The sequence below is a fragment of the Periplaneta americana genome, chromosome 5 (genome assembly GCF_040183065.1).
Source record: "Periplaneta americana isolate PAMFEO1 chromosome 5, P.americana_PAMFEO1_priV1, whole genome shotgun sequence".
Classification (NCBI taxonomy): Eukaryota; Metazoa; Arthropoda; class Insecta; order Blattodea; family Blattidae; genus Periplaneta; species Periplaneta americana.
The window spans coordinates 164,864,687-164,877,939 of record NC_091121.1 but is presented as its reverse complement, the minus strand read 5'-3'; the positions used below and the strand labels follow the sequence as shown (position 1 = coordinate 164,877,939).

Sequence of the window (13,253 nt, the reverse complement as noted above, 5' to 3'; positions counted from 1 at the left end):
TAAAATTATACTTGTAAATAAAAGATTTTATTTAAAATTAGCATATCCTTAATTAAGACCTGAGTGGTACGAATGAAACTGTAGGCTATAATCTGCAGGGAATCTTTAAGTAGATGATTTTTTGAATTTCAAAAGATGGTTTTACTTGAACTAGAAGCACCCCGCCATTAATTTTTATATCATAGATTTAATTACTTCATATTATGCGATTCGGAGTATAACCATTTTCTTTGAAATTTTCATTGACATCTCCTCGAAGCATGCTTCATGTAAATATGCCGTTAAAATGATATGCTCCATACTATACATGCTCACTTGGCTTGTAAGCAATAATAACTGAAAGTGACTGCTCACTTACTGATGGAATAGCATTCCAGTTTAAACGATACTACTCAGTGTAGATTTTATGTCATGAGCATTTACAGATTAAGTGCACCATGTATTTACACTAGCAGATATTGTGAAGGTAACTGAACTTCATTTCATGTTTCATATAAAACTATTGTATTCACACGTCATTTAGATTTTCTTCTATATAAAAGGAGAAGATAAATAGGATACCTTATTTTATTTCAAGGAGTGCAGTTCGCTGGCTCCTTTGAACACCCACTTACAGATTTATGACTTCCTACACAAACAACTCTGACAGTTCCATCCTGTCCCCTCGTCCCAACATTGCACAGTTGCCATAATCCTGATGACCCTCGAAACTATGCAGTGAAACTGACGGGATTCTTCGAATTCGGAAAAGATGCGACAACTCTGCCTCCACGTGGATTTGACGGGAGCCTGTCAATTCTTCTGAACGAGGGTTCTGATTGGTTACTAACAGGAGAAGACAAGATTTCCGTCACAGTAAGGAAGATATTTATTTATGACAACCAATTAGTAGTGGGCAGTAGAAGGTCTGTCAGGAAAGTCTTTTCTATGAAACTGCACTCCATGAAATAAAATAAGGTATACATTATGCAACGAGCCTATAATTACCATTATAGTCAAGTTTCATTCGACTTTTTATGCTCGACCATATTTCTAACTTGAAATTATTCATAAGTATTCATGTTATTCTTATCTGACTGAGGAGCGGAACTGACCTTGTGCAATACCTCATAAATTGTGAGATGTGCGCAGATGCGAAAGTATTGATTTTTTCCGAGAAACAAATGTCGACATTGACCTTGATATAATCTAGAGAGTAAAATAAACATTAATCTTGATATAACCTTGAAATTGAATTAGACATTGAAAAACGAGATGACAAATTGAATTTATTTGAATATTATTCACAATTAACGCTAATTATTATAGTAACAGAACTGACTTTATTTCAAATATAGGTGATTTATTGTGCAATTGGTGAAATGAATTTGCGGCAATGTGCTTTGTGAAAGGCTGAAAGATGACGGTGAATTGATGTTAATTTGTGTGTTGTTTTTTTCGACTGAGTTTAATATTGTATTTGAGATTTCAATTTTATTTTGGATCGATTCTTCAACATAACCTTCTGCGACAGTATTGGATTTCCAGCCTCCGTGACGTTTCAATGAATAGAATAAAATAGAATAGAATAATCGATACTTGCGCTTTCATATTGCTACAATGGTATTTTCTGATTGGTGGAACACCTGAACTTTAATGAATAGGTATACTTTAATGAGGTCCATTAAAGGGCTGCTACCAGGTGTATAATTACTACATTTCGGCATGGTCGAGCATAAATATCTTTAATTAATGAAATCATTTGCTCTATCATTCTTAATTAAGGTGTCATTAAAGAAAACATTTTTACAAAGAAAATATATATTTTCTCGTATATTACTATTATAAAGCTTATGACGAAAAATTATAGGCTAATAGTTGACAGTCATATAGTTATGTATTACATAAACATAGTAGTCTTGTGTATTTTAGTTACAATTTATACTAGAATGAGTCATCAAATATCACATCATAGTTATCTTACGTACCTTTAGACTCTGCTGAAGAGCACTTTGTAATTGAGGAATGTCCACACAGAAGTGACCCTTTGCACCGAACATTTCCATCAAACGCTCATAATGGATATTTGTTGTCAGTAATGTAGGTGGTATCCTGTTCATATTCATAAACATGGAGTTTAAATTTACATTGTGGTTTTATATGTTGTAGTATTTGATTTGCATAACAAACGGTGAATATTTGAAATAAAGGAGGATAGATAGTATATAAGAGAAAAGCTGATTTTATTATTAGATTTTAATAATAAACAGTTTAATTTAAAATAAGAATTACTGGATTAATCTTGCACAGGATAGGGATCAATGGTGGGCTTATGTGATGGCAGCAATGAACCTCCGGGTTCCTTAAAAAGCCATTTGTAAGTAACTAAGTAAGTAGTAGTAGTAGTAATAATAATAGTAGTAATAACAATAGTGTTTGTGGCGACAACAGCAGCATGGACTTACACTTTAGTCATTTCTCCCATCTCTTGTATGTCCTTGAATGATTCCTCGTCTACCCCATTGTAAATTCCATTATTGTTGACTATGATGATTGTTATGGGCAGTTTGTACCTAAGAAAAATTTTAACTTCATTTTTAATCTAATCTCTCTATACTATATACATACTCTAACATAAAAAGTTTCCAGAGTTTTTTGGCTTTGTATTTCACGTTGGTACTTACACTGGAAACTAACTGTATTACGAGATATACAGGGTGATTTACAAGGAAAGGTAAAAAATTTAGGATGTGAATTCTGAAGTCATTCTGAGTTAAAAAGTTCATATGAATATAGGTCCGTTTTCGAACAGTTACGGAGATATGGCTCTTTGATTTCACAAAAACTTCTCAGATTCCATTGTACTAACTCGCATTTAGAGACAGATAACGGACAAGTTTAAAGTTTATATTCATGTATGCTAATATTCTAGACGTCGGGGTCGATGTTTTCGCACATTTTCAAAGGTACCTCCTTCTGCTTCAATGCACTGTTGCGCTCAGGCGTGAATTGCGCTCATCACTCAGGAGAGTTGCTCGTGGCTGTTCTTTATGCCACATCCAAAATACGGTCGATTAGCACCTCTCTCGTTTCCCCCTTTCTTTGCTATACCAAGTCTTTCATTCAACCCCATAGACAGTAAGTACTCTTCAATATGGTACCCTTCTGTTCGGAAAGCATCGTTCATATTCAGCAACGGCACGCAAGGAACTTCCATCGCACAAACCATAAATATACACAATATTGGTGTATTCTGTAGTCGAAAATTTATAAGGCATCTTGAAAAACACAACTTAACACTTCCGATAACTGTACCTGTATAACTACTGTACTGTAGGTAACTGACTGAACTGCTGTGAATTGATGATAGTGCATTTGTGTTATCTGCGGGTTCTGTGTCATTACATCAGACGATTGGACATTTGTAATGCCCCCCCACCTGGTTTGTTTCTCTTATCTACATTGCTCACAATGCAGATTCCAATGTTACGTCATTCATTGTGATCGGTGACCTTGTCTCACGTTCTCACGTCAGCAGCATATGGTAAAGTCTGATTCACATTGGGGTGAGACGTTTTACCAAAAAAATGCATCTAGCTCCGCCATCGTTTCAAAACGGACCTATGTTCATATGAACTTTTTCACTCAAAATGGCCTAAGATATCGTATATTAAATTTATTACCTTTCCTCGTGAATCACACTGTATATGAACAGACTTACCCATAATCTGGAAAAATCGCATATTCTAGTATACATAGTGTAAATACTAGTGTAACTATTAAAGTGGTCCATGTTTTGTTCTGCCCAACTTGACCAAACAAGAGGTCTCTTAAGAGTCAGACAAGTACTTCACTTGCCAGATGCACACCGATCGCCCACTTAAAATTCCAGTATTTTCTAAACTTAGTGATTTTTATTTAGTAATGTTGGCAGTGTAATGGTCGACATGGAAACACAAATACAATATAGGAATTTTGCGTCTATTTCATTAATATTTGTTGTGCTTCACTGTATTCCAGTGGTTATTGAATTAATAAAAGTTTGCGTTCTTCACATTACATCGTATTGTGGGTTTTATGCCCCTATGTTCCTTTCCTTCACGTTTGCACTTCCATTACCATGAACCTCTCATTTTCCACGTAATTTACAACATTTCCGAATAATTTCCTTTTCATGAAATATTTCCCTATAAATCCTTAACAATTCTATCATTTTCACTTCCAAAATCATAGGAACTATACTTGTTTTTTTTAAAGATGGGACATAACAGTTAAGCGGCCGAGCTTGGAACTACAGTGCTATGTTGCCAATATGGACTACCATGCTGCCAGTTGATGGAAGCTAGCAATTGACGTTAAGATGGCTGACGTTAAAACATTCATTGACAATTGACGCAAAAGTAAGAAAACAATACAAAATCGACAGAGAATCAAACACAAAACGTACCAATGCTAACATTGTGTGCACAATAAATGTCGCTAAGAGAGCTATAAGCACTCGCCATGTGGAAACAGTAAGTTTGGCAACTCAACCGTTGTTACCATAGCAACAGGCCTACCACGCTATGTGACATTCAGTTGTTTTTCCGATCGCAACGCTCCTGTCATGTCCCATCTTTAAAAAAAAAACAAGTATACCTCAACACTCTTTTTTTTTTTTTCGAATTTTTTTATCTTTGAATTTCTCATAAATCGTAAACTTTGTTTCGACAATGCATATTGTTTCCAGGTTACTTTACTTTACCTGAACATTGTCTCTATCTCCAATCCTGAAAACCCGAAAGCAGAGTCTCCCTCTATACAGATCACTTTTTTTCCTGGGGCGTAATCACGACACCACAATGCAGCTGCTATTGCAAAACCTAGTCCAACACCCATGGTGCCAAATGTACCTGTGAAACAAAAAAAAAAAAAAAGTTTTCTCATGGTAATTAACCATGCGCCTGTTCTCCACATCATATAATATTTGTTAAGAGAATTTAACTTTTCTTCATCTTTTGAACGAAGATTCTATGTTCCACATGAATAGTACAGGGGAAAAAACTATCAAAATCACAATGTGATCAATGGCTTTACTTTCCCAGTAGATGGAAGCTTCTGTTGGGATTTTTCCGCCTAAAAATCCATTGCCTCTGAGTGGGAACAAACTCAAGTATGCTTGCCTCAAAGGGAAACACGATAACCACTAGACCTTAGAGGAAGACGTTAAAATAAAATTATGAGATAAATATAACAATAATTGAGGTGACGAGTAAGCTGGGTTGAAATTAGAAAAATCAGGTTAGATTTGTAATTTTTATTCATATCTATACAGCTTAAATATTCGCAAAATTAAATTTTTAGAAAATTTTCGTTTGAGTTTGAAATCGAATCGAGTGACAGAATACTGTGGAAACACGCGTATTAAACACTTTCAGAAAGAATTAGCACAATCGCTTTTAAATTATAGATTTTATTACCGTTTATACAAAACGCATTTTTACCCCGAGATTCCCCGATTTTCCCTTTTGGAAGACTTACACTTACAAACTAATGTTTCTCTGCATGCTACCGTGAAACTTTTGATAGATAAATGTGCACACACTCGAATTTAACATTTTTTTTTTTTAAGAAATTAGAAGAATCCGGTTGGATTTGTAATTTTTATTCATGTTTATATAGCTTAAATACTCGCAAAAATACATTTTTAGAAAATTTTTGTTTGAGTCGGATATCGAAACGGGTGATATATTACTGTGTAAACACGTGTATTAAACACTTTCTGAAAGAATTAGCACAATCGGTTCGAAATTATAGATTTTATTAACGTTTATACAAATCGCGTATTTAGCCCGAGATACACAGATTTTCCCACTAGGAAGACTCACACTAACAAACTTATGTTTGAAACAAGTATTAGTAGCACTTTCAATGTTTGTACAGAGTAGAGAGGCAGAAGAGCTGGTATGGGTAAAATTCAGATGTACACTAGCTCCCCAAATAATTCCTGTTAGTGTTGCTTCTGAACCAATATCAGCTATCTGAAATGCCTAGACACATTGTTTACAGTTCGTCCAAAACAAATCATTAAGTAATAAGTCAGTTTCTAAGTGCTATCAGTAATAAACCTACCGATTATCATAGTCAGATTCATTTTTAAGCTCTGTGCAGTGATAAAGAACAAAAGGCCATTACAGATAAAGACCAGTTTCATCATGTTGCATAGCAGCAAGTTTTCACATAGTGTGAAGAATGTTTAGAACGCACTGGGAAGCTTTTCACCTCTCACTGCAGTCTGGATTTATTGCGTGCAATGAGGTGATGAACACAGTGCAGAAGTGTGTTGGCAATCAGCATACAACCAAAATACGTACATTTTTTTGTATGTCTTAAAGAAAATGATCAATTAATTGAACACTACCTGACCGTACAAGCAGATTTCTAACATCAGTGATAAATCAATAACATTTGCAACTATAGATAACATTAGAAATTTCTAGAAATTTAACGAATTTCTTGTGCTCATATCTCAATACTAGGACACAGTATGTAACATTCCGCAATGAGCATTCTGAGTGTTTTATTAGTCACTCCAACGTACCACAAGGCTCTAATTTAGGACCCCTTTTGTTTTTGCTTATAATTATTGACTTAACCTGAATAACTCAATCAAACTGCCTTTTATTTGCTGACGATTTAAAACTATATCCGATCCAACAGATGAAGCGAATTTTCAAGGAGATATTAATAATAATAATAACGAGAAAGAATGGAAGAAACTATTTTTTTATAAATGGCGTATGTTTAGAATCAGTACGAACAATTAAGGATTTACGTGTAACACTTGACAAAACTGTAACCTTTAATTCACATATTACGTCAATTGTTAATTCTGCTTAGAAAGCGCTTGGATTTGTTATAAAAAATTCAAAGCTGTTTAATAATTCTGCTGTCCTGATTACTATACAACAGTTTAGTTAGAAGTAAATAGAATATGCCTCAATCATATGGGACCCAATGCATAAAGATCATCAACATGTAGTTGAAATTATTCAGAATAAATTTTTAAGATATATGTATTTTAAATCGTTTAAAAATTCTTGCTCTATTCGGACACCAGCATTGCAGCTAAGATCAATGTTTAATATGAAATATGCACAATTTTATTTCTCAGGAGAATACTCTCAAACAAAATCGATTCTTCAAATATATTGAAATGAATTCCCTTTTATGCCCCATTTGTTAAGTCACGTAAGAAAGTACTTTTCCATATTCCTAGATCTAAGACAGTTACTCATAAAAATTCACCCCTAATCAAAATGTTGTCTATTTATAAGTTAAATAATTCCAATAACATTCATTTATTTTCAGGAACTGATGATATATTTAAAAACACATTTATGCAAATTTGGTTAATTAAGAAGCCACCTCTCTCTCACTCATTTTATTCATTATATTCAGATTATTCAGTTTACTCATAGTAGGCCTATATGTTATAATACTCTGATGCAAAAATAAATTTGTTTTATGTTATTAACTATCTTCTTCTTTTTTCTTGTAAAATAAAAATCTTAAGCACGTGCTTTTATGGACAATAATGCCCGTGTACTTTTAAATAAATAAATTATATCAGATTTTTGTATAATGGATGTAATTTGATCATACCATAAATAAATAGACTAGTCCATAACATGAAAAAAGTAAATCTAATACAAAACACAATTTCCTGTTTGTGTAACACAGTGATGTTAGATTCATTGAACTAATACCAGTCTTGACACACTCTTTACTCTGGAAGTTATGGTATTTTGTTAGTAAAATGGCAGTAATCGAAATAGGTCATACCTGCATCCAGTCTATGCTTTGGTAATGTATTGAGCAACATTGAGCATCCAATGTCCATCGTATTAGCCCCTTCACTTACTATTACACAGTCTGTAACATCAATATTCAGTTGGAATTAAAATAATTACCAGAATTCTTCAAATTTAGTCATGTATATATTTCATTAACTACTACAAAAAGCTTATTATAATAAACAAAACTTTAACTTAATTCCATTTCAACTAACTTTTTAATGACTCTGTAAACTGCATCAAACATAGATCTACTGATAGAAATGAAAATTAATTTTTAATTATCTTTCTATGATGGAACCTATTCTATGATGGAAACTACGAACTCCAGAAGAGCTCAGGTTCACGTCCAGATAGAAATGAGAATTTTATCTCATTATAATTTTCACAGTGGCTTTGGGATCCTGTCAATCCTCTATCCTCTATAAAACTCAGTATCAAGTTTTCTAATGAAGTACCGGTATATAACAAGCACAGGGTGATTCTGACCATAGCACCCATAAGGTTAATAAAAGCATGAGAGCTGTAACTCTATATCTCTTCGATGCATCTATGGCATGTATCGAACACTTCCTTTTCTCAGTTATGTAAGTAGAGTTAGAGAAACAAACTTTTTTATGATTAAAAAATATATATACCGCAATTTATATGCAAACATGCACATACATTTTTTACTGTACACGTTTACTCTGCTAAGGCACTACCCCACACATTATAATACCTTTAAAAATGCACAACACAAGGCTCTTACTGATGCTATTTGCAAGAGAAAATTACTTAGCACTCTCGTTAGGTTTGTTTCTGCAGCAGTTTTCAACAGTCATGACCATTGCGTACATCGACTTTACTGTTTGTGCAGCGATAAATTCACACTATGACTACTTGCCGATTTAAGTCAGGCGTTCTTGCAGCATATCAAACAGTCACCAAACCATTTCCTGACGATCAGAAAAAGTTGCCAATCAAGCACAAACCAATCTCAAATCACATTGATGCATGCGCATTAAGATAATTGTGCTTTACTTTTATCCACTGGATTGGCAAACACATACTTTTTGCATTAATATTATTTTTATGTTTCCATGCTTATCTATATTTGGTTACCGGTATTAAAATATATTGTCAAATTTAATTACATCTTCAATATACGAGATTAGTAAATCATTTTACAGTACATGAGCATTCGTGCAAAGATGGTTAGCAATTAATTTCAAACCGAACCAACCAGTGCTGATCATGCGCAATAGTTGAGGTTGTCAAATCAGTACAAACTCGCTGCAGAAAGAAACCTGTTATGAACTTCAAGTGACAGATAGTAGTCAAATGATGAGTATTAATTTCATAGTTTTATGCCAAAATTTACAACATATCTGTTTTTTTTTATTGGTAGTTATTTAAAAAAAATTAAAACGAACACAGTATTAAGTTCATATTTGTAGATTACGAGTAGGCCTAATGATTATTATGTTCATAGGACCACTAACGAAACTACAGAGGTTAAAATGTAATCTTCTTTTCATATATTACAGAAATGAGAAGTTTTTTTTCCAAATGTAAGCAAACATCACAAATAGACACAATCGTAAAACTAATGTTGTGTTCATAATTATATGAGCCTTTTAAGAGAAATTATATCAATAAAGTACCGGTACATATTTTCTTATAGAGATTTTATTCGTTAGTAATGTTATAGATTGATGTGGGTCATTACTAGAACATACAGCACACACATTTCTTTCTATATGGGTTGTTAATCAACTCGTGCAAATATTTTTATATAAAGCATTATGTTTAAATCATATACACAAAATCCAAGTATGAAATACAAATATCATATTTATAAGTAGTAGGTTACTTTTAACTTATTTTTGCGCAGTACAAATAATCGTCTAAGAATTAACTATTCTGTAAGTCTACATAAAACACGTATTGTTAAAATTATATATGATTTCTACCTTTTGGTATTATCTTTTGTATATGGTGGAAGACTGTGTAGTAATTGAGTGGGACCCTTGTGTCTTCAGCCATTTTCTGTTATGAAACATAAATTCATTAATACCAAATAATATATAAATATTTACGAATACGTTCAATTATCAAACAAAATTGTCAGTGGCGAAGCTAAGGTGTAAATACTAGGTAGGCTGAAAATAATCTCCTTACCTTATATTTTTATACAGCAGGTCCAGGCATCGATTCTTCTTGGTTGCAAAAGTATCAGTTACTCATTCCTTGAAACTCTGATCAATTGCAAGTTGTTTAATCAGTTTTTTTTTTTCAAATGATGATTGTACTGAGAGAACTTAGTCTTTAATTCTTCATTGAATTACGAAGATAATTTCTGAACACAGAACACACTACAAAAACATCTTAACACACAGACAAGATAACAGGTGTATATGTTACCGTAAATGTACGAAGACCGGTAAATGTTAGAATTTACCGGTATAACCTAACATTTACTGTTATAGTGTGGTAAAACCCCGAAATATCTTATTAGATTGAAACATTTTGAACTTTTACCAAGAAATGTTGGTAAATCTCAGGATTTATCGATGCGAGCTGGTAAAAGCTAGCTCGAAGAATCCAAATGAAGAATCCTGCCTCCGTTGTGCAGGTTCAGACATATTTGCAGGATCGATAAAGTGAAGCGGTTCTGAGAGGCTGCCAAAGAAAGTCTTGAAGTGCAAGCGAAGAAAATGAAAGCAGCCACTTGTAACAAAATTCCAAACTTTCAGTCGGACATAATTTGAGAATTAAAGTACCGGATGTATACCGGGCAAAAATTGATGCAAAATCAATAATAGCAGTAGTCATAAATATTCAAGATGACGAATTTTATCAACTTGCTACCAAAGCTGGCAAACTGAAGTCATTGTACACTAGGAACCAATTTACATTGTGCAAAGAAAATTTGATCAACATCGAAGAAGTAGGAAAAGAAGAAATTAGTGTATGGAAAGTGGTTGACAAACTATCTTTTGTTGGAGGACAAGGATTCAAAAAGTGTAATTGTTTAAAAAAGTGTACAACAAAAAATATTTGTGTAAATCATCTTCCATGTTGTGTAATTCTAAATGTCATAACAGCCAACCTTATCGTAACAAGAATTAACATTGATAATGTTTGTTTTACTTCATTTATGGACCTAGATTGTTTGAGGGAATATAAAGGCTTTTTTAATTGTTGTGCGGAATACTGTAACAGACAGTGGTTAAAATTATAATATTTTTCACTATTTTTAATACGGAATATTGTTTATTATAATTACATTGGAATGTAAGAATATTTAAATAACTTCAATTTAAAATAAATATAAATTATTGCAGTCACTGCTGAGGTATTTTTATTTATGTTTTTAAATAGATCCTAAAACAATAAAAAGATAAGTGGGAAATGGATATGTAAAAGTGTGAAGAACGGTAAATCTTAGTAAAGATTTTTTCATTAAATTAATACGATTTTACCATAACCGATTGGTAAATCCTGAGATTTACCAACATCGCTCGGTAAAAGTTCAAAATGTATACATCTAATAAGATATTTCGGGCTTTTACCGCACCATAACGGTAAATGTTAGGTTTTACCGGTAAATTCTAAGATTTACCGGTCTTCATACATTTACAGTAACATATACATACTATCATGCAATAGTTGCAATGACTTCTACATTGGACAGACTGGAAGATCATTTCAAACACGTTACAAGGAGCATATCACAGCCATAACCAAACCACACAACAACTTAACCTATGCAGAACACAGCATAAACTCCAATCACAACTACAGCAACATAGCCACTGACATGAAAATACTACACATCCAGCCAAAAAACCAGAAACTTGACACTCTAGAACAATATGAAATTTACAAACATACAAAAACACATCCACAGCATATCCTGAATTTCAAAACACACCTTTTTTCGAGACAATCATGAACACACTCCACCACAACAGGAAACCAGAAGATAGCGCTAGACTCACTAGGCTTCAGGTAATGAGGAACACCACCTCGAAACTAGTCAGCCAGGTATTTTTTTAATATTAACACATTAAAGATGTTATTGTTAATCAGTGATTATACAAGTGTTAAAAGAGTGTATCAAACAATGAAGAAGATAACTTTTTACCCTTTTCAGTGTGTTCATACTCCTTTCGGAAGAAGTTGTAGTAACGGCAAATGCCAAGTCCAATTAGACAAGTCGTGTTACCTCTTTATAGATGATTTGAAGGCCATTGCTAATTGTTAATTTCAGGAGGTCTGCAGAAAGTAAATGCTTTTCTTCATCTACATAAATATTCTTTAATTTATTTTCTAATCGTTCTTTGTTAAAAAATGGATATATTATTTAATTTCATAACAGGAAAATTTAGTTTATATCCCATAAAGCTTTTCTGATCTAGCAATTCAAGACATTTTATCTTCTCAACATCTCCAAAACGCATTCCCATTTGAACAGTCATTTGCACTTGATGTAATTTTAAAGCTGGGAAAATGATCACATATGAACTGTTCTTGTCTGGATGTGAGGGAAACCACTACTTGAAAGCTGTATGATGATGATAAATATGAATATGAATAGTATAGTATAGTAGTATAGTATTTATTAGCTGTCGTTATAGCAAAAGCTAATGACATTGTCGTGTGTGAAATAATCATGCAAAAATGAAAATTATTCTATTACAACACTAAACATAAAACAAATGATCACAAATACTCCTTAGAGTTTACAATTGAGAGTGAAGATTATCAAAAATAGGCCAATATATAGATGAAAATTGTAACACACTGATCACAAATATTATTTGATTTGCTCCGTTTATATACAATAAAACAAGAATGAACTTAACAATTTATGAGAATTTTCTAATATATTACAAAATAATAATATAATTGAGAGAAAGAAACCTAAAGAATATCTACAGCTTAATTCGAAATTTTCTCGGGCTTCCAGCCAGGTGATCCACCAACATTTCGAGGATGTTCATCTTCCTCATCTTCAGGGTTAAATGATATCTGAGGGTACCCAGCTCCTTAATTTATAGTGCCAGAGGGAGGAGTCAGCCGAGGAGATGTACGCCGATTGGCTGTTATTAGTGCGGACTGCGGCGAGAACGTGGCCGACGTGTCGTCTTGCTTTGTGCTTTTCGGCTGAATGACCTTGGGTCTCACGGTGGGCTTGGTGGACGAGTTCTCATGTGTCCTCCGCTGATGACGGCCCGTCGTCCGGGCAGTGAGAAATTTAATAGCCGGTGCCCATGCCGTGCTTAGTTGGAGACCCGAGTCCCGGTTCAGGTTACAGCATTCCACCGCTATGGCCAGGGTTTCTTTTACTCTTCTATCCCAATAGCCCGAACCCTTCGCCAGGACCTCGGTGTTATTGAAATTAGCCCTATTGCTTTTTTCAATGCAATGTTCAGCCAATCCGGATTTTTC

The 13,253-nt window shown here is 33.5% G+C and overlaps 1 protein-coding gene and 1 long non-coding RNA gene across 2 annotated transcripts in view; one reads left to right on the top strand and one right to left on the bottom strand.

Annotated features, from left to right (window-relative positions):
• Positions 1-13,253, bottom strand: part of LOC138700261 (2-hydroxyacyl-CoA lyase 1-like) — a 49,681-nt gene that overhangs the window by 2,420 nt on the left and 34,008 nt on the right. The window contains exons 7-11 of the mRNA XM_069826757.1: positions 9,770-9,845; positions 7,804-7,893; positions 4,724-4,871; positions 2,445-2,552; positions 1,968-2,091 (exon numbers count right to left, since the gene is read on the bottom strand). Of these exons, the coding sequence (XP_069682858.1) occupies positions 1,968-2,091; positions 2,445-2,552; positions 4,724-4,871; positions 7,804-7,893; positions 9,770-9,845 (546 nt within the window). The remainder of the gene's footprint in view (positions 1-1,967; positions 2,092-2,444; positions 2,553-4,723; positions 4,872-7,803; positions 7,894-9,769; positions 9,846-13,253) is intronic.
• The window catches only part of LOC138700265 (uncharacterized), a 56,526-nt gene that overhangs the window by 11,532 nt on the left and 31,741 nt on the right, over positions 1-13,253 (top strand). The window lies entirely within an intron of this gene.